This window comes from Falco naumanni, chromosome Z, assembly GCF_017639655.2.
Source record: "Falco naumanni isolate bFalNau1 chromosome Z, bFalNau1.pat, whole genome shotgun sequence".
Taxonomy (NCBI): Eukaryota; Metazoa; Chordata; class Aves; order Falconiformes; family Falconidae; genus Falco; species Falco naumanni.
Window position 1 is genome coordinate 67,632,047 of NC_054080.1, and position 22,244 is coordinate 67,654,290.

General features: G+C 39.7%; 1 protein-coding gene across 1 annotated transcript in view; it reads right to left on the reverse strand.

Moving 5' to 3' along the window:
- Positions 1-17,819, reverse strand: part of NDUFS4 (NADH:ubiquinone oxidoreductase subunit S4) — a 48,133-nt gene extending 30,314 nt beyond the window's left edge. Inside the window, exon 1 of the mRNA XM_040580007.1 lies at positions 17,671-17,819. Coding sequence (XP_040435941.1) covers positions 17,671-17,756 — 86 coding nt within the window. The 5' untranslated portion in view covers positions 17,757-17,819. The remainder of the gene's footprint in view (positions 1-17,670) is intronic.
- Positions 17,820-22,244: the final 4,425 nt, after the last annotated feature.

A 22,244-nucleotide genomic window follows, 5' to 3' on the forward strand; every position in this document is an offset into this window, starting at 1 on the left:
ACAAGAAGTTCGATGAACCTTGCTCTGTGGAAAGGTCTGATGACTATGTAAACATTTGAATATGCCATGATTTAAGCAACAGGGTAATCAGAATCATGGATTTTCTTCTAATGTATATGACATTTGGAACAGATTTTAGCACAATTCAGTTTGCATTTGGCTGTTTTGTGTTGTTGTTTGGGGGGGGGTTGATGTGTGTGTGTGTGTGTTTATTTTTTGATTTGGAAAAGCATTAATCAGCTTTGCAAAGTGTAAGCGCCATGCCCTTCCAAAATTATTTCCACTCAGCATTATGCCATTTGAAATTGTTTTTCCTCAGATGATTGCTCATTTTGGAAATTTCTGTAATTGCAGGAAAAAAATAAATGTTTTTCATATCATTACAGTTGATAGGGAAGAGCAGGGTAAAAATTCCACCAGATCAAAGGTGAGCAGAATCTCTCTTAGATGCCTCTACACTGCATGCAGAGGGAGCTGATTTTTTTGCACAAGATGTCTCTGTCAGCTGGGATAAACTGCAAGGCATCACACCTTACAGCTGGTCCATGATGTTTCAGCTCTTCTACAAAAGCAGGCAGATAGTTTACTAACCTGTCAACTTCTGCTCCTCTTCATCATTTCTCAAAGCCCTTTCTCTTGACTACAGCATTCTGGAAAAAGCCCAACTGTTACTGGAATTTGCAGCCTTGTACATTTCTTAAATGCCCAGCCTTCTGCCATCCCTGGATTGCAATGAGTTGGAAAGAACATACTTTCCTTAAGAATTTCCTATCTGAAAAGTGGTTGAAAACTGACATTTGGACTAGACTAGGAATGTGAACTGTAAGTCCACGGAGGTCTGGCTGTGTAAAAATACATAAAACACCAGTTTTGCTTTAAATGTGATAGGTTGCTGGTATTTCCATTTGTTGCATCTCTCATAGGAAAGTAACCTGGAGAAATACCAGCAACTCTGAAATACTACTATTTCGAAGTTAATAGAAAGTGTTACTTGATTCCCAGAGCACTTGTTTAATTTTCAACAGGTTTCACTGCAAGTTTGTCCCTAATGTCAGGCACTTAACTGAGAAGATAATCAGTAAACAGATCTCTTACGCACAATCCTCCCTTTTCAAATTCCCACAACTACAAGTATCATTTCGTCACTCAAGTTTCCCCTTAGAAATTGTATAAACTTTACAACATTTCTTTTACCTTCAAATTAAATGAATATGCCATCTAAATCACTTAAGTGACCATTCAATGTAAATCTTTTATTCTGTGCTCAACAGTAAAGTAATTCTCACAAAATTCCCAATACTTGCCTCTGCCCCACATGTACCTTTGCCGTTAGGTAGCTTTTGTGACAGATAAACTTACAGAAGTATAAAACATACTGTTTACAGTTCCATTCTCACAAGGTTCTCCTCCTTTCTTCTACTACTGACCTCCAGAAAGGTAATCTGCTTTCTCCCTTTCTCTTTGTAAGCAATATGGGTCCACATTATCCTGTTTTGCCTTTTTGACTTCTTACGCATTATTTTTTTCCTGTCAAAAAAGATCTTGGCATGAGGCCTTAAAAGCAGGAAGTTCCATTTCTTACCCTGTTCCAAGACCACTCAAACTCTGACTTAAAATTACTGTACGCAGAATACTTTAAATAATAATAAATAGCAGTGACAGAATCCTAAAGTTCAGAAACTATACAGAAAGTTTTACGTGTAATAGTTAGCAATAATAAACCCTGATACCTTCTAGGCTTATTAATGTCCCATTCAAAACACATATCAGACAAACTTCCCTCACAGTTACTATCTAATAACAGTGTGACAAGACTCCAAGCTGGCCACAGCTCCATTGTGGATCTGCCCTAACATCTATCTTATAGTGAGCTCCCTAGTGATGACCAAACAAGCTTTTAAATGTAAAAGCCTGGCTTGGTTAGAATAGTTAGCCTTTTCAATCAAAAATACTTCAAACTTACACAGACAAAAATAAAATTAAGGTTTATTTTGAAAAGTCACCTATGTCCTTCATGATCTTGCTGATACTTTCCCACAGTATCCTACATTAATGTATGTGGCTAATCCAATCTGTAGCTTCTTGGATTATAACCAACCCTTCACAAGGTCTAAAAGTCCCTAAAAAGTTTTTCTTTCATCAAAGAGAACCGGGTGTATGGCTTGTAGAGATGCCACACTTAGTCCACAGTAAATGTGGATGTCTTTTATACTGTGTAGAGAGACATGAGCAGAAATCTGTCAAAGACTATACTACATGGTGTTCTTATTAAATACTTGTAAAAACACTCTCACAATAGCTCAATGACATGGAATGAATTAATGATCACTACTAGTGAAAATATGAATTTGTAGAGTTAAAAAATTTCTATAGGTATTGGGTAACCTGGAAAAAAAATAATAATGTGATCATCTAACCGTGTGTCGTCCACAAGAAGCATGTGCTCCCACCATTATATGCTGTTCCAGCAAAGTCACAAATGGGTTCCATATCTCTGCTACACAAATGGAGGGGTCCATTGAGAAGCTGCTGGAAGCTCTCCAGTCCTATGCCACAATATTCACATCAGTATCAGGTCTCTTGACCATCTTATCCCACTGTAGGATAAGGACATAACAAGGTTCCTTGTTGCAGAGGATGTATTTATGGCTTCTTTTCCCTTGTTATGTTAAGAGGCCCCAGCTCTGTTGATGCCATTAGCCAAGCTCTGTTGAACTGGAGAAACCAAACAGTAAAAAAAAAGAACAGTGAAAGTATTTTGTGATATCAGGATGTAGGATATTAAGGCATTTGATGTGAACGTTTATCTTGGTAGTTTTGGATATCTGTAGTCAATCTCTAAAATTCAACAAACTTAAACTTCTTAAATATCTGCTAAATAACTTACGCTTAACCCTATACGATATAAACGGAAGTCTTACAGAAGAGAATGCCAGCCACAGAGCCTGTGGAAATGCCACGAAGAATCCTCCACAAGCCTAATGGAAGGCAAGAAGCTGCCATATTTACAAAGCACAAATTTGCCATCCACAAAGAGCAATGATGTGACTAGCGTGTAACATAACACAGAGATGCAAACACTCATATTTACCTGATCTAATTCAGTAGCCGAGATTTAATCCATTGCACAAAAATAGGCTTCTTAACCTTTGGCAACACGTGTGACTGTTTGATCTATTAGCACCCCCTTTTGGTCAACTGTTGGAGACATGTTAAAGAAAACCAGGTATCGCAGCACAGGTAATCAGATCACAACACAGAGATGAAGCAAATCCTTGATGAAAACCTCACGAGCCTCATGAAGAATGAGGGCAGTCATTAAGAAGTAAGTCTAAATGCTGTTTTAACTGTTCTCATACTGAATGATCAGGGCACCAGTAGGTGTGGATACATGCAGAAGCAGAAGCCGTGATGAACCATTCAAAACCTTGAACAGATTCTTAGAAAACCAACCTTTTTTAATATTATGGCATTTATCAAGAATAATAAAAGCTTCACAGCATACAGCCACCATAATGACATTAAATTCTGAACAAAAAGAACATGGAAACACTGCCAGCTCAGAACTTCCACAGCATCCAACCTAGCCACACGCTGCAATTAAGTAGACTAAAACCAAACCAGTATAATGTTCTGCCATATAAAATACAGACATTAATGACTGCCTGTTATATGATGTCAAATACAGTACAGATCACAGAATGCAGCCCCCATATAATGTGTTTTATAAAGACAGCTTGTAAAGTTGAACTTGTGAGAGATGAACTTTAAGTGGAGTGGGATAATAGTTCCTCGGTATTAGATTCACAGTTGTAATTAAAGTGATAAAGACCTAACAGAGTCAATGGTATTTTATTTTTACCAGGATACGTTTATTATTCCTATTACATCCCAACATAAACAAACTATGAAATATAATGCCAAATACTGCCTGTGGAGACCATGTAGTTCTATTTTGTAGTGTGAACTGCAGGAATAACTTTTGGGTTTGGAAGGAAAGCAAGCTCCCTGTTTATACAGTTACATTCTCAGGCAATATTGACACATCGTAATTCTTCCTTCGCCTACAAAATGATGTTAAATTATAAACACAGTAAATTACATTTCTGAATGGATGAAAGGAATACCTATTTATTTAATTTAAACTACTGAAATTTCTATATTAAGTGGCAAAAAAGATCAAAATTGGTACAGAAATTTATTAACACTGCTTCTATGCAAAATGTGTATACATATATATTCCAGGTATGTGGAAAACAGGGCAGGAACTGATTGTGCTTTTGTTAGGCAAATGTGCATTATTAAAAGAAGCAATGGTCATATAAAGGTACTGAATAAACATGAAAATAACTTTAAGCATTTGACTTGTGACTTGTAACTCAGCGTGCATCTTCAAAGCTAAATTTTCTGTTCAACTGCCTTTAGAAACATTAAATTAGTTATATCTTCAAGATTAAATATTTAAGTAGAAAAGAATCTAATTTTAGTTATTTTATGTTCTACTTCAATTATCTTATGGTTAGGAAAACGTTATTGATGTATCTGCAGACAACCAAGGTATCAACTGAACCACAGCACTATGCAAACATAGCCATAGTCCTTCCAGAACTACTGCAGGACCAGAGCAGTATAGCTGCTACCGGCACCCCAGTTAACTCCCAGGACAAGTGTCAGCTCTCTTAAGACACAGCTTGACTTGCCCACCATCAGTTCCCCTCATTCAACCAGCTTTCTAATGGTCAACAAAGATGAAGATTAGCTCTGACTTAGTGCCAAGCCTGCACTGCCCCCAACTTAAACAGGCCCCCTCTGAGCTGCTCTCCAGCTAGCTAATTGAGCTGACACCATTTTGCACACAACAAAGGCAAGCACAACCCTTCAGAAGGCTCTGCAATAGCCATACAGTAAGCACAGGCCCATTCAACCTACTCCCGCAGAGCTATACGAATGTCTCCACTCTGCTTTTTAGCATTGTGCCTTGTAGCAGCATTAATAAGGTGGGTACATGCATGGCACAAGCATATACACGATGAAAATAGCTTCAGCTGAGGAACAGTTCAGGCAAAAAGCACAGAGCTAGCTTGGGTTCAAGCTGCACATACTGAAACAATTCTCTGCAAGTCCCAGGCTGACAGCAGACTGTTTCTGCATGTGCTTGGATGCAAACTCTGTCACTTATCTGCAACTAAACTTCTGAACAAAGTCATACCAGTGTTTCTAGACCCTCATATGCATGAGATTCAAAGTATGCTAGTGGTCTCCCCCAGATTACAGCAAACAGACTGAAAACAGGTGAAAGGGGCTTAGCATGCTAAGAATAAAATGACCCAAAATTATTTAAATACTTTTGTCATAAAAATTATAAAACTTTTAATAAAAGGTGATCTGATGTACTACTTTTACAGCAATAGAATACATAATTTATAAGATGTCCAACTGCTGCCAGGTGACAGGAATTCTGAACCACTGCCACCTGTACAGTTGCTGATCAGCAATTTCATGACACACTACTCTCCAAACGAGAAGATCTAATCTGAGAAATCAGCCTCAAATCACAATCCGAGAACAGCAGGTTCCCTTGTGAACCAGTGGAAACCTCTTGCAGGCACGTCAGCTGAAAAGCAAATACTAGAAACGCTGCAAAGCCCATATCAACTATCAACTGAATTTTATGTATCTGGTTAGAAAGCCTAATAAAGTTAAAAAGGAAGAGGGGAAAGTTATGTAGGGAGTAAATACAAAATAAACAGGTGACATATTTGCTCTGATTGTGCTTTCTAAATGTCAAACTTCTCCCCCCACACACACATTAAGGCATTCATACAACTAGACAGTAACTATAAACTGTGCTCTCTTTATAGTAAGAACAACAGAAGTCAAAGGGTTTAATTCCAAAACTGTGAGGAATGAAACTAATGTTCCACTACCCACCTCTGTCTTAGGGAAGTTTATGCATTTTGAACAAGAGCCTTTGAATCATGTAACATTAAGCAAAAAAAAATTAGTAAAGATTCCTCTGTGTTTGCAAACTGGTTTATGGCATAGTATGGTCCTGTGTTTCAGCCTCATCCTTTCCTCTTTATTTAGCCTTTCTATCTGACTGCAGTTGTAGGCTTAAGTAATACTTATTCTAATTACCTAAAGTAATAGCAATGTCTGTAAAGCATGGCATATAAACAAAGGCAACTTCTTTCTTACATATATTTAATGCCCTCAAACAATTGAACTTAAACTACTGAACTAAACCATGGTACAAAAAACAATCCTATAAAGTGATACTGGAAAACTACATCTTGGTTTATAATGGTAAAAAAAAGTCCATGAAGCTATTTGGCTAGTAAGCCTCAGGTGTTGGGCAGCTATGAAAAAATGTATTTAAGACCTATATATTGATTTGTGTTTGTAGTACTTTGTAAAAGCCACTTAAGAGGCAGGCAAATCCCTCACAAATGGAATGCAACATACAGAAGCCGGTCACTTCCAGAACCGCATGCTCTCAGCAGCTGTTCCAGATAAGAATGGGATAATATAGCTAATATTACTGTGTACGATTTTATGCCAACTTTGCTTTGTCAGCTTTCATAGAATCACAGAATGGTTTGGGTTGGAAGGGACCTCAAAGATCATCTAGTCCCAATCCCCCTGCCATGGGCAGGGACACCTTCCACTAGTCCAGGTTCCTCAGAGCTCCACCCAACCTGGCCTTTAAACACCTGTCTCAGCCATCTTACTCTTCAATTTCCTTCCCAACATTAAGCTTTTGTCCTCAACTCCTTTTTGAACTGTTGCCGTTCCACAGTTATCAGGTACCTTGGCTACTCTCCTTTGTATCACACACCTTAATCACACCACAGCCCATTTGTTAATTCTTCTGCCTATCCACATCATTCCTTTGTTGGCATATTTCCAACTTCCTTTTCACACACCTCTGAGTGGAACAACCCCCATGGTATCTCAATAAATCTTTGCCTGCTGAGTTACATGCAGAGAAGATAGCATCTTACAAGAAAGAATATAATCTGATTTTTCAAGTCAGCTTCTGCGCTAACATTAACAGTCTGAACACAAACTCTTGTCAGACCATGCCATCAGGACCCTACAGGCACTAACAGGTCTTAATGGCCCTGACCAGCCTCACCCAGGGCCTCCATGACCACCCCTGCCTGTGGCCCTGGAGCTCCATTTAAGCTCAGCTCTGGATTTTCCACCCTTGCCTAAGCGACATCATTAAGTGTATCTGCCCCTAGCCCTGGCTCTGGTTCCTGTCTCTCAGCCTGGCTAGACTCCTCACCCAAGCTGCAGTATGACTCCAGTCCTGTTCAGACCCTGTTGCCTGATGGACTTCAGAAACACATTGCAGCTTGTCTCCAAACAGGTCTCTTTTGCTCCTGAAAGGACTCCTCAGACAGACCCTGGACCTCACTTATGACTGCTGTGTCTGGGACGGTTGATGGACCCCTATAACCAGCACCCAGCTCTCCTCATGTACAGATGCTGTAAGACTGTGCACTGGTCATGAGGGCACTGTGCCTGCTGGGATCAGGCCTGGCTTCCAGCTTGCCTTAGCTTCAGGATCAGCCAGCCTTTGCTGCTCCAGACTCTTCACTAGTCATTAATCCACATCAAATTCTAGGGAGATTGGAGTGTTTGCAGTGTATGCAACATATTTACACTTGTTTTTCAGCCTCATTACTTTGAAACAAATGCACAGGACTTAATTTTTATGTAATCTCTCTATAATGACCAATTCTAAAACTTATCTCTTTTTTAAAAAAGATACTAAACACACAGGTTTTTTGTTGTGAGTACCAGTGTGATTAATTAGCTTCTACAATACACATCTGTCTTTAGCTTAAAACAAATGGTTGGCTGCAATGTAAGCAACATATGCAAGTGTCTCCAAGTCTTAAAATATTACCACATCAGAACTTTTAAGTGCTATTCTACGTGCAAGTGCAACTAACAATTACAAGGCACTAGTTCTGGGGGTGGGTGGGGGAAATCCTTTATTCTAGAGGGCACTGTATCAGCATCTGTAGTCTGATGAAGGATAAATTATTGTACATTAGAAAAATAATGTAATGAAACTACCAAGGTACTTAAATGACATCCACTTTAAAATAAAGCCTGAGTGCCCTGTTGTTCCATCACTATCCTACTTCATTTTTTCCCCATTTATCACTGTTTATTAACATAAACACACCTTACAAGCATATTTGGAGAACTCAACCCGGGGAATAAAAATAACCTCATCAGTTTACCCTATTTGTGTGTTCTCTTATATGCTGACCTTCTCCTCCTCCACTGGTACTACTCTTTCTTTTTTCTAGTCTCTTTTCATATTCTTACTATCTGAGCAGCTATTAGCTCCCTGAAAGGAGACTCCTAGCCTTGCTATTGCTCACTCTTTTCTAAAGTGGAATAAACCCTTAAGGCAAAACTGGTGTTTCAAATGCAAACCTTATTCTTGAATTCCAGTTCAGACAACAACATTTGGATTATTTGTCTCTTTCTCCAGTAGGCACAATCAACACTGACATATGGCAAAACATCACGGCTGCAGAATTTCACTTCAAATAACTTAAGCAGCACATACAAATACTCCTTGAATACATGACAGAAAAGTCAAAGCTACTGCATGAAGAGCTCTGCTGTTTTTTCCCTTCATTTAAAATACAGTGGGTTTACTGAAAGCAGTAAGCGACTTGTTTATTCTTGGGTCTTTAAATAGCCACAAAATACATCTCTGGTTTTATAATGAAAGATGGTACTTCTGAACATTACTGACATCAGATACAACATCCAGAAAAATCTCTACTTAAAATTACTGAAAAATACAGAAAAGATGGAAAGTTAAACAGTTATCCTCTGCAACAAAATTCTGGCTTGGACTTTAATACAAATGGCATCACCAACAATACTTTAGTAGACTGACAGCAAATGACATCAGAAGTATTTACATATAAAGTATACAGTCAAAAAAGATAGGTCTTCAAATATTTCCTATAAAATACATCAAATCTGTTATTTAAAACCTAATGAATAGAAGCTGTTTACGAAATCTTTCATGTTAACACTCCAGGAATAAGCAGCTGTAAGAATTGTTTGCCCACACACATTCTGGAGCTGCCTACAGTCTGTCTAGTTGAGTCAGAAGCTAATTTACTTCCTCAACATCAGTCACAGGTCAAGGGAATATTAAGAGAGACAGAAATTCCTGCAACTAGAAAGTGGCTTGTTAACAAAACAGTACCTATACATACTGTTATACTGTCAGGAGGAAACAACTGCACTTTGAAACTCAGACAGAAATACACCATTCATTTCTTAGGAAATACAGAAACATGCATTATAAAGAAGGTAATGTTAAGTTTTTGGCCTGCCTCCTGCTAGCTTAACAGTTTTATTAGAAACAATAAAAGATGTGATCTTAAAAGACAGTTTGGAAGTATACTTTGTAACACAGAGAATCAAATTCTTACAAAAGAATTTAAAAATCTTACCAAAATCCACTGCATTGTCATGAGAATTAAAACATGTACATAGATAAAATATATAAATTATACAAACTTACTTAAACTATGAGTATAAAAAGTTTTTTTAAAACTTGAGGGTTTTTTAAACTGTGAGGAGGTTCAAGCTTGCATGCTAACTGTATAAGCCTCTCAGCATTTCAGTCTCTTATAAAAGACGATTTTACCTATGGCAGATGATTTGGCCAACAGCAGAAAAATCAACAGCAGCCTGGAAGGGTGGGGTATGTTTAATTTCTAGCTTTTCTTAAAATACTAAAAAATTTATGTCATGCCTTATGGTAACAAAACAAACAAAAAAGGCAAACAGGCATGGTCCACTTTTAAAGAACCAAACGTGCAAGTTTAAGAACAGTTGTTTTACTACATCACAGAGAATTGCATAAATCATAGTAACTATGAACTATGATATTGCCTGTATCTCTAGAAATTTACCTTATGCCTAACACTGTTTTCAAGCATGCTTACAGCTCAGATTCCTTTTAAAACAACAACCTGATGGAAACAGTCACAAGGTTGGTGATGATGAGAAATTATTACTATACTAAATAGATGATTTGTCCATAGAATATTATACAAAGGCGTCAGCAAAAGCAACATTCAAAATTGAGAATACAGATAAAAGCTGCAAGTATCAACCATATTAACTGTAATTGGTGTTTCCACCCTCAATATTCATCAATATGCACTTAAAAACAGGCAAGATCTCCCACAGTGCCACAGAAGACCTATCACATTGGTCTAATACACCAAGAGCTATACAATAGTTTAATTTCCTACTGTTGATTTCATTTGCATTTATCTCCTGCCAAAACCAGAGGTACTGGATACTGTTTTGCTTGTGTCTAGCTGTGAGTGAAAGGCCAAAGCAGCACTGTACTGAGGCAGATGGTATAAAATTTGCAAGTTACTTTGGGCTTTGGAATTTAACAACTTCTGAATCTCACTCGTGCATTTTGATTGTGCCTGCTTTTGTGCAGAACAGCTTTGAAAGCAACAGTTCCCATCAGTCAGAAATACAACCCATTCCAACTGTCTACTGGGCTTTTCCAACCATATAAAAATATTGCATCAAGTTCATATGTGTAATGGAATAACATGGTTAACTGAGCTGTAATGCTCAAACCTACATTAAAGCAACATCAAGGTCATTTTTATAACCCAAAATATATTATTTTCCCAGTATGAGTTAAATCTGCTAAATAGTATATATTAAGCCACCACCACTAAGGCAAATTTTATTATTTTGTTAACACAGATTTGAAATTCTATCTATTGACAGCTGGCATTCAAATTTGCCTTCTCCATGTATTCATACGGCATTTCATAATCTTTCTTTCAATTTATTCATTTGAAAAAACAAAAAGGTGCTTTAAGATACATTTCTGCTAAACTTCAAGATACCAGATATTTGGTATTAGGAAATAACAACATGAATTTCCATTAAAAAAGTCTTGGGTTTTGTTTTGAAAACCAAGTAAGCGTCATTTTCAAACACAGTGTCAGAAGCTAATTTAAATTGTTTAGTCCCTGAAGAAAAGTATTAGGTCCATCTACTTTGGGATACTAGTGCCAACAAGCTTCATCTCTACCCTCCAAGGCTTTTGTGTTTGGGGTTTTTTTTCTCTTTTGGTGGGGGTTTGGAGTTTTATTCATATCTCCATTCTTCTTCTAATCTTCAAAGTAGAGAGAAGATTATTAGATTCTCAGACCAGTAGATTTACAGGAAAAGTTATTCTAACATGCAATAATCCTTTTTTTAATGCTGCACCAAACTTTAGGTAAAGTGACCTGTAGCTCTGAGCCCACAACGACTAGTTGCACAGAGCTGGTAAGAAGAGCTTTCAGCTGTTCTAATGCAGAAGCAAGCATGTCACTTATTTACTAGTTATCTTTCAAGACAGAAACAGCTTAAACGTTTGTCTGTTTGTCTCTATTGCTGAAAAGACTGTCATTCCTTCCCCTTTGGGTTTCTAATTCTAAAAGTGAAGGAACGAAATGTATTAAAATATGTAACTCCGTAGCATATGTCCAATAAGGAACAGCAATTTAAGAAGCCTCATCAGGAACATTTTGCAGTCATAATGCCTGCTCTGCTTACTTCTCCACAACCACTTTAGAAAAACAGCCATTTCCAGAACAACACCTCTCTCCCTTGCCCGCATGCTCAAACTCTGGTTCTCCTACCCTATCTCCCCCTTCTGCCCCTCTTACATCTTTCTACCTCTTCCTCACCTAGACCAATATTGAAAGTACCTGAATGTTAAGACACATTATGGGCGTTCCATACAACTTTAAGAGTTAAGAATGATCTGGATCTTAGCTCACTAGAAGTTGTGCATTAGAAGAAAGCTAAACTACATGATACATGGAATTTTTTCACTTTTTCATTTCTCCAATCTGTGACGGTATTCTTCACTTTGATAGCAACATCCTACTGCTCTGAAGTTTCATCACACCAAACATCACTTCTCCATGGGGGCTTTCCAAAGCTTCCTCTTTCCATTTTAAAGGAAAGCGGGACCACTCCTATAGCCTACTTCCCATAATGCCAGAGAAGCCAAATGTGGAAATCTGAAACACCATTCTGGTTCACCAGAGCCACTCTGACCTTCTAATAAAGGCACCCATGGACAAGACATCAGCCATGAATATGACTGGTATGTTGTTGTCCCATCACACCCTACACTACAGAGGCAAGTAGTGATGGATTAGCAACTTTGATATCCTATATACAGTACTGTAAAAGGGCTCAAAGTCATTCTACTTGTCAGAAATCTTCTCCTCTCTCTCCCTCAAAGCATGCAAAACTAATGGGGAAAGACAGCCTTCCTTCACAAGAGCCAGACACCAGATCATCATCAAAAGACATGTGACTAAAAAATCACCACTGATGATGCTTTCAGTCACTATGAATATGCAAGATTTGGCTGCAAAACCCTCTCTTATCCACACAATCACTATTTGAACTGCATGGACAAAGTCAAAGGGAATGGGTTTTAAATAAATTCTACACTTAGATATACAGAACATCTACTTCTCTGAAACTACTGCTTCAGGCTGTCTGCAAGATCAAGCGAATACTCACTGCTGCCTTGAGTCTTGTTTTTAAACTTGTGCTCTTTAAGCGTACAAATGGCAGTTTTTATCTTTCTCTCCCCTTGCCACGTCCATTTGTCTCTCCACATCTTTCACCTTGAGTCTGCTCCAAACCTCACATCACCACAATCTTGCAACCAAAAAACTCCCTGGAGCTTTATTCCACATTTCAGTTCTCAGTTGTACTATTGTGTAGTCTGATTCACTGTACTTTCTCTGATATGCATTAAAAACAAAATCAATATTCAAGACAAAATTGTAAAATTCAAGTTAAATGTATGTTTTAACAGGTCTTTTTCCCCTACGAATAACCAAAGTGAAACTACGTATAAATACAAGTTATACAGCAAGGGCAAGACCTCAAAAAACTTTTTATCCTGGTCTTATCTTGAAATTTTACTACAGGTACTGTTTGCAGATGCAGTTAGCTATTGGAATTAATTTTGATGAAGTGCTGCAGAACTGGGTTTTTTTAAATAACGAAAACCAAAGCTTCTGATGCATCTGAATCTGGCACCACCACACATACATTATCCTGCACAGTGTATGAGAGGAAGTAGAAGATATGCATTACAGCTGGATAAAATAGCAAGTGATGTAACTGCTGCAACACACTACTTACTCCAAACTTTACAGAATTGTCACACTGGCTAGCACTAACACCAGCTAAATAGTGCTTCTATTAACCAGATGCATCTCTGTGCGTCTTTGTGTAGCACTTTGGTCTACCCAGATCTGGGAAGTCTACTAAGCCATATTTTAGCATATGGCTTAGTATGAATGTGCTACAAAAAAGTCAACACTATTCTGAAGAAAGAAAAAAACCCTCAACAAAACAAATAATAAAACAATAAGCCCATTATCTTGAGGGGGAAAAAACCACCTTTTTTTGAAAAGCTAATAAACATTTTTTTCTGTTATTCATGAAAAAGCAAGACAGAAAATGAAACAGGTATCTTCTGTAAGTCTTTTCCTTTCCCACAAAAATGGTTTCCCCCTCTTTTTACTGAGGGGCATGCTTGCTTATGTAGAACATAACTGAAGAGCAAGATTTAAATGGCATCCCAGGTTTCTTCATTCTCTTGAGCATATAGCATGAATTGAATAACAGGCTTTCTACTACACAAATGCCTGTAACTTTTTGCTTTCATAGCCTCATGTTTCCATTTATGATGAAGCAGCAAAACACTTCCTGTCATGCTCAGAGTTCTTACAACAGTTACAAGAGGAAGGTAATACATTTTGAAGAATTATCATCTATCACTGAGAAGCGAGAAAACAAGCCATTATCATGGTATGTAGGGACTATGTGGCCAGGTATTACATCTCCCTTCTGCAACAGAAATTGGTACCTTTGTACCCTGACTGCAATACTTTGTGAAATAAAGGGACTCTGAAACACTAAGTGGTTTTGGAACAAACAGCTGATTCCCAGCTGATTACAGATTCACCTTAAGTCTCTTCCCAGCTCCATGTACCCACATTTTCTAATGCAAGGAGACACTGCAATCTTTCCCAAGACAATGAACGACACTTACAAGTCCCTCCTATGCTTTCATCCAATTCACATGAGACTTAAAGAAATATAACCGTATTACTTACATTATACCAAATCAAACTGTGGCTGCAGATAAGAGGTAAAACCTGAAGTAATTAGGTAAGACAGACAAAGAAGGTACAACTTTCATCCTAAAGAGGTCAAATTCAAAAGGGCACATTCAGCGTAACTTCAGGCTCCTGAAGCCTTGACAGACCTTAGAGCACAAAAGCTTCAAAACTGATCCAAGAAAAGGAGGCACTTCCACTTTCTGGATCAGCTCAAACCATCTACTGATGGTCTACTAGCCTCACCACTAGACAGAATCATGATGGACTCAGTAACCACTGCTTCAGTGATTTAAACTAGGCACACAGAACTTCATAAAGATATAAGGAACGTCGCTGCCAGTTCTTCTAACTTTCCAGACTAAACGCTAATTTCCTTATTGTGTTACCAGTAACTACTTCCAAATTATCAAGCAGCTTGGGCATGCATATTTTGAAGTGCTTAAACATTAGAGGGTGTCATATCTGTAAGAAACAAATACAACTCATGGAAATGAGAACAGCATCTCTCTTGTGACTACCAGAAAGCGATCTTGGGAATTGTTTTCCAAATCAGAGGGCAGTTATACTATTCTGTAATTGAAAATTTGAAAACTGGAGAACTATCAGAAGTTTCACATGGAAAAAAACAGAAAAAACACTGCTTGAATCATTTAATCCTTTAAAAACTTTAATCCTACAGTGCTGAAACAATAAGCTATGTTACTCTCATAACCTAACTTCGGTAAATAACATGAAACTGTAATTTAACCAAGTTGTACCAAACTTGACCAAACCTTACCCTGAATCTGTGTAAACAAAAGCACATTGCTGAAGTGACAGAAGAATCATTCATATGCCGTCACAGTTGCCAATTCCAGTATCTTCTCCAGTCATCTCCTAAGAACAGTGCTGCCTTCTATTGTTAGTGATTCTAACACTGATATTTACTTTAAGACAGACATCTAGCATACTAGTATATTCTTTCTGTAGGTTGACAAATACACAGATTACTCGGAAAACTTTAAATACAGTCTGAATTTATTGTAACAAAGCAGCTGCTTGTACCAAACTGTATCTGTCAAAAGGAATTTCTGAAAGTTTCTGAAAGGAAACAAGTATTCTAGATCTCTATACCCAATTGCAAGACATGCCGCAAACCATTGGCTTCTCAAAGAAGTAGGCTTTTGGATGGCTGCTGATCATTATAACTGGAAAATAAGCTTAAAGAGTTTGTATTAGAAGACCATTCAAAATTCTGTGAGGCAGGGAAGTTCCTTTACCCCCTTTTTAGAAAATTAGATGCAAGATACTAAAGCTAGAAATGGGACGGGTATACTGCCAAGCTTTAAGGCATCTACCTGTTCACTGAAATTTATACTAGAGTCATCTATCTTTCTGGTAAAACACAAAGGCAGGATTATATGGTATGCAAGAAAAGTATCCACAAAAGGAAAACAAACCAAACAGCTGCTTTCAAGAAGCAATGGAAAGTACAGAAGCAAAAGATACACTTTCTCCCATGCGCCTCTATCTGATTGTATTACCTGTCTATGAACTGCAGGAAGACATGCTGAATTCAAAATTTAGAGCCCTGAATTTTTCTTAATTATGCATCTTGATTCTCCCTCCCAAGTACGGAGACTGCACAGGCTACTTAACACTTTTTGCATGAAACAGTAACTGACAAGAGAGGAAAGATCTAAGTTTCAGTGCCTACTTCATGAAGAAGATAATTAATTACTTTACTAAATTATGTATTGAAGGACAGCCTCAACCATTCCTCCATATTGCCAAAACTATCTTACTCTGAAAATCTCTGAAAATCTGTTCCAAGAAAAACTTTATTCCTGCTCTTCCAACATGCAATGATAGCAAAGATGTGCAACACTTTAAAGAGACTCACAGTGCTCTTCCCTCCCTCTTCTCCAAGAAACCTGCAACAGGCCACTCTCTTACAGAATGTGAAGCTTAAGTTGCAGTGCCCCTCAGGCAAATACCTTCAATATCCCTCATATTAAAAAAAAAAAAATTAAGGGACACTTAATTCTTCAGTCTCCCTCTGTGGCACTATTTCAAAGAATAAATTTCCTGGAAGAAATGCCAACTTAAGAGCCCCTACCTCACATTTCCATGCTGTTCATTTCCAACCCTGCTACACCCTACTGTTTGTTCTGGAATAACTGCTTAAAAGGTAGAGAGGAAAAACTTTAAAACAAACAAACAAACAAAGTTATATTTAACCGGAATCAGGTGACTGATCTGAGATACCACATGGCACAAGCAACAGTACCACAGAGGACTAAAAGAAGGGCAGAAACAAGTAGTCAAACATGAACAGTAGGTTTCTGCATAGCATAAAGGAACTCCTGAATTTATATTCACAGATTCCAAAGCATTTTTATGAGACCAAGAATTACCTTCAGTACTATAAAACATGTTACCTTACGAAGGAGCAAGCAGCAGTAACCAACGAGACAGTCAGAACATAATAAGTGGGGAAAAACAGTATGGCCACATTTCTTCTTTCTCTCTGTATTTGTGTATACATAGCTTTCTCTGTGTGTTTTTATATTTTTATATTTATATATATATATATATATATAAATACCCCACAGATTTTAAAAAAGTACTGTGTATGCTTACACATAAAGATCTAAGACGCATGGAAAAGCAAACCCTCCAAATCACAGTTGATGGCACTGAACTGTATTTTTCCTCCTGAACAGAAGGGACTCTTACAGAAACCTAAGTCCTGTGACATGCACAGAAGTAAACACACGCCCACCTCTTCAGCTTGAGGTCGGCTCATGTACTGGTCTTTCAGTACTGGTCTCTGCGCTAATGAAACAAAGTCCCACCAAAAATTATAAACCGATTTCCAGCATTATTTTGATGAATCAACAAAAGAGTAGCTACGTCCCTTCTGAAAAAAAACCCAACAGATTTCGGGAAGAGGACAGAAAAACTACAGGGTTCAGAACAGGGGAAAGGGGTGAAGATCTCTGGGGACCGTGCTGGCCATAGCAGGAGCCACCACGCTCTCCGGATCCTTGGCAGCCAGGTGAACGCTGCCCGCCGCGCCGGGACACCCCCCCCCCCCCCCCGCCGTTTGCATCAGCTCTGGCTCCGGGCGCCGCAAGGACACCGGCCGGGCGCTCGCAGCGAGGAAGACGGCAAGGGCAGGCACGGGCAGGCACGCACAGCCCCGGAGGAGGGCCTCGGCCGGGCGCCCACTGGCAGCCCGGCCGCCCACTGGCAGCCCGGCCGCCCCCCACTCGCGGCGGGGCCCTGCGCGCCCCCCCCCGGCCTGGCGCCCGAGGCGGCCACGGCAAAGCCGTAGGCCCGGGTCAGACTCCGGGAGCGCGGCCGCCCCCGCGACCGGCCGCCGGCAGGCCCCTGGCTGCAGCGGCGCTGGCCGGGCCGCCGGCGGAGCACCCGCAGTGCCCGTTACCTGGCCGGCGACAGGCGGGCCACGGCGACCCCGCTCCTCGCAACAAGGTGCTTCAGAGCCGCTGACATTGAGAAAGCCGCCGCCATGACGCTCGCTGCAGCCGCTGGGAGACGGCGGCGTCGCAGGGCCAAACCTCCTCCGCCCAGGCAGGAAACGCGAAGGCGAGGGCGGAAAGAGGGAGCGGGAGGGGCCGGCGGGAGGGGGTAAGGTGCGGTGCAGACAGGGCTGGGAAAGGGGCCGGCGAGGGTGGGCGGCTGCGGGCACCCCACTGCCAGCCACCCCACTGCAGGGTCAGGCCTGGGGCCCTGCACGCCCTCGGGCACCGGCGCCCCTTTCCCGGCTGCACCTCCGGCCCGGCAGCGCTTTCTGGCCGCTTTGGGCATGAGGCCGCCTTCTCGGTGGCGGGGGACGAGCCCCGGGAGGCTGGCACGGGCCCTCCGGCCCTACGGCCCCCGGGCAGAGTGGCGGGGCTGGCGGCTCTGCGTGCCTGGGGCAGGGCAGGGAGCCCTGGTGTCCCCAGAGCCTGGAGCCCCTCCTGCTTGGGCACAGAAGCTGCGGCACGGTTATTTTTGGCCCCGGAAAGATCCCGGTAACGCTTCACAGGCAAAATGGTGCACTCTGTACAAAGACATGGAAGATCTGACTTACTTTCTTGCACTTATTTTTTAACATGCTGCTTCGTTTCACCATCTAAAATGGTTCTGCGTTCATGGGTCATTAAGATAAGCAAGTCTGTAGCATACTGTGTTACTTTCAGGAGTTCTGTCTTATTTTTAATCCAATTCCAGCCGTATTTCCTCTATTCAACCAAGGACGACTGGCACAGCCCCTGTTCTCTTGGAGACTTATTTGTAATACATCAACTGTAAAAGGGGAGTAAATAACAGTACTTATGCCCTGGGAGCATTATAGTGCTGTGTTCATGTTTAAAGAAGACAGACGGCTATAAATCAAGAGTCAAATATGATTGTCTTCGGTGCCAAAACCTCAAATGGCATAAAGTTTCCAAAAATGTGTGGTGCAAAAGCACAGTGTTATAGTATAATCTATAGTATTGTAAAAGACTGAACAGATTTTGGCTCTGGGGGGAAAAAAAGGTGGTATTCTTAAAATTATTCTGATTATACTAAAAATCTGTTGACATTTTGAAAAAAGCTTAGCTAAGGTTTCAGCTTAAATTTTACTGAAAAACTGAAAAAGTACTTAGAAGTTTGTTAAACAAAAAAGTGATGAAATTCCTACGGGAGGAGATGTTGGATTTAACTAACTCTCTCTGCTTCTCTTCTCCTCCAGAAGAAGCCAGCCTTGTTCTCAATTTTGACAGCACAGTTTGACAGGGTCAGATACCAAAATTCTGCACAAGCAAGTAAATTTAGCATTTTCCTGCCCCAAATAAAGGAAGGTGGAAGAAGAATAATTTTAATGGAAAGTTAAACAAACTTTCAAGAAATTAATTTTTTATAAGAACAAGCAATGCCCTTGTGTTGTATAATCCTAATTAAATGGCAGACCTAAAGCCATTATTTCATAGTCTTCATATTAATCAAAGGTTGCAAAATACTTTCTATTGTAAATCATCCTATTAGAAATTTCCACTTTCAAATAGTTACGTTTCTATGCTTTCTTCCCATCAAATATTTCTGAATTGTGGGGAAACAAAATTGTATACTGGTTTTCCCTTTCAAAACAGCAACAACACTGCAGAAAAAAAAATGTGAAAAATCTTTCTGGGCAGCATAATACAGAGATACAGTAAGGACGGTGGTTTACAAATCTGGTGCTTTTACAGATAGGAGTGTTTTAAATTAACCTTTCAATCATTAATGAATATGCTCAAAGTCAGATGTAGTAGAACAGACAGCAGCAGTAATTTTGTAGCAATGATGAATTGTAATGGGTTATATGGAGAGGTGATATCCTTTGTTAAATGCAGGTGGGAAAATATCCCAAACTTTTGAATTTACCAATTTTTTTCCAGGGATTTTGAGAGAAAGACTTGAAAAACTGTGTTCCCCAAAGTTTTATGTGTTTGGTTTGTTAGGGTTTTTTAACTGTATCAGTTATCAGCCTGCACATTTTCTCTCACACTGAACCTTCAGTCACATGCAGATAGACCTAGTAAGAGTATCTGTGTTTCAGGAAATTAATTAATTTTTCTCTCTCCCAACATCTTTTTCTAATGTGTGAGTGTTCGTAGGTTAGAGGAGGTATTCATACCAGCTCAGATTTACTTCAGCAAATCTAAACTTGTCCCTTTGTGGTACTTCAGCTAAGAGAAATATTTTGTCTTTTCTGGAAGCAGAGGAAGATTTTATAGTTGTTCAAAGGCATCAGCGGTTTGGTGAGACCAGTTGCCCTTGAGAGCTCCATTGTAAACTGAGGCAAGATTTTTGAGTTTGTCTACTTTGCATCAATGCTAGCAGATAGTCATAGCTCAACTGAAGAACATCAAGGTAGATCCAGCTTTGTATCTGGTGTCTTCTTTCACTGTCAGAGATGGAACCACTGGTTTGGGCAGCACCTAAAGGTTACTGTGCTTCATGTGGCTCAGTTCTTTGAGCCATGCCACTGTGGGTGGGAAAAGGACAGAAGCAGCACATGGCAGCTGGAATTTGGAGCTGCCACCTTATTAACTCTATCTGTCAAAGGAGGGTGCCAAATTCAGGAGCTGCCTTTGACAGCTGCAGAGACAGGGAGCATCCTGTGCTAGATCACAGCGACTGATGGGCTTGAGCATGTGCACAAGTGAGTGTACTGCTAATTGCTAGTGCAGTCCCTGGAACCATTTTGGCCCTGGGCCATTAGCACCATCCCAGTGCCTGAGCAGAGTCTGGGAACTAGCGTGGGCCTGAGACTGTTCCTAATAAACCGCATAGATGAGGCCATTCTGGGGCTTGCATTGTTTTTTTGGAGCAGGGGAGAAGAGAGGAAAGACTTTAGCTCCATGCATGTGACCTGTGCCATATAAACTAAGCTGCATCAGGGCTACAAAAGGGTCCTTGGACTCTATTTACTAATATAAATGTAACCATAGCATTTGTTGCTGAAGTATTACTGTATAGTATTCACAAACATGAGAGACTATTTCAAGACAAATAACTGTAGCTCTCCAGAGACAGCATGTGTGGCAATTCCAAGTACACAGTTTACCGTGAAATTAATATGCGCCAACAGTCCCTTGCAGTCTGGTGCCTGAGAAAGGCAGAGATAGGAATTTTTCTGTCTCCCACTATTTCATCGGTTTAGAAGTAGACCTATAATAGTATAATACAACACCTTTCAAAATCATCAAGTCTTAGGTTAAACTTACGAATTTGTGTGTGTAACAGTCTTAGAAAATGAAGTGTTAAATGACTTATTCCCCAAAATAAGTGAATGCATCCATTTTTGAGGTCACTGCAAAAGTATCGTTCTAAGTCCATACTTTCACGAAGGCTTAAACTTTTCATTCATAATTCTGGCTGCAAGCTGGTCTTCTGTCACTGATAAACTGTGAAACACTGTCCCTCAAGACTGAAACAGTTCATGTGCCAGCACTTATTGTGCTGTACAGTATGCTCATAGTTCCTATTGTCTCACTCTATGAGAAATCTTGTTAGCTTAACTATGCAGAGTGAGAGTCATATTTTCTCTTCACATGTGAGCTGCACACATTGTGAGAATTGGAGAGGAAAATTTAACCTTTTACTTTTTCCCTGCAAGACTGAGGCTGCACAGCTTTACTCCATGCCCAGACGAATCATTTCTGGTACAAATAATTTCATAGTCTCAAATAAACCAGAGTCAGCAGTGACAAGCAGAATTCTAGAGCTATTCCTTAATGTATTGTTGCTTTGAGTTAGTTTGTTTTCTTCTGGGTGGCGTAGAGGAATTATGCAGGAAACAATAGCATCAGTCTCAATGATCTTGACAGTCTATTGCAGCAAAAAACTGGTAGAAAAAGGGTAAAACAAGCAAGCAAACTGGTTATGCGGAGTATAGCTGTGTGTATTCCCAGATCCATTTTGTTTGAGGTGGTATTGCTTTTACATACAGAAGCTATGATTTCAGTGTTGGATAACTTGCAGATTCTGATCCTCCAGACATCTAAGCATGACAGCTTAATATACACTAAGGAACTCACGTTAATTAACTTTTATGGGACTGGAACTTAGTTTTTAAAATATTAATTTCTAGTTTGAAAATTTTATCTTTGTAAAATCTTACTCTGTCAGTAGTGGCTCTTTTGTCTCCATCCTCTTTAAAATAATTTTTTACTGATGAAATATCAGCTGCAGTTATGTTTGTAGGTTTTTTGAGTATTTGCAGTGGGATGAAGACTACCCCTCTTATATAGTCCTTTGCAAACCTTACTATGCTTCAGGTGTCAGGGTAAATTTAATGAGAGAATTTGTCCTGTATGCCAGTTTCTGCATGAAAAGATGAATTACTATAAGAACATGATGTTTTGGGATTTTATGGCAGCCAGGCTGGTAAGGAAGCTGACAATGTTCTCCAAGTCTGGTTGATTGCATATGAAATTTAAAGTGCAGTTGGAGCTGTCTGGGTTTAATTCCCACCCCCCCACACACACA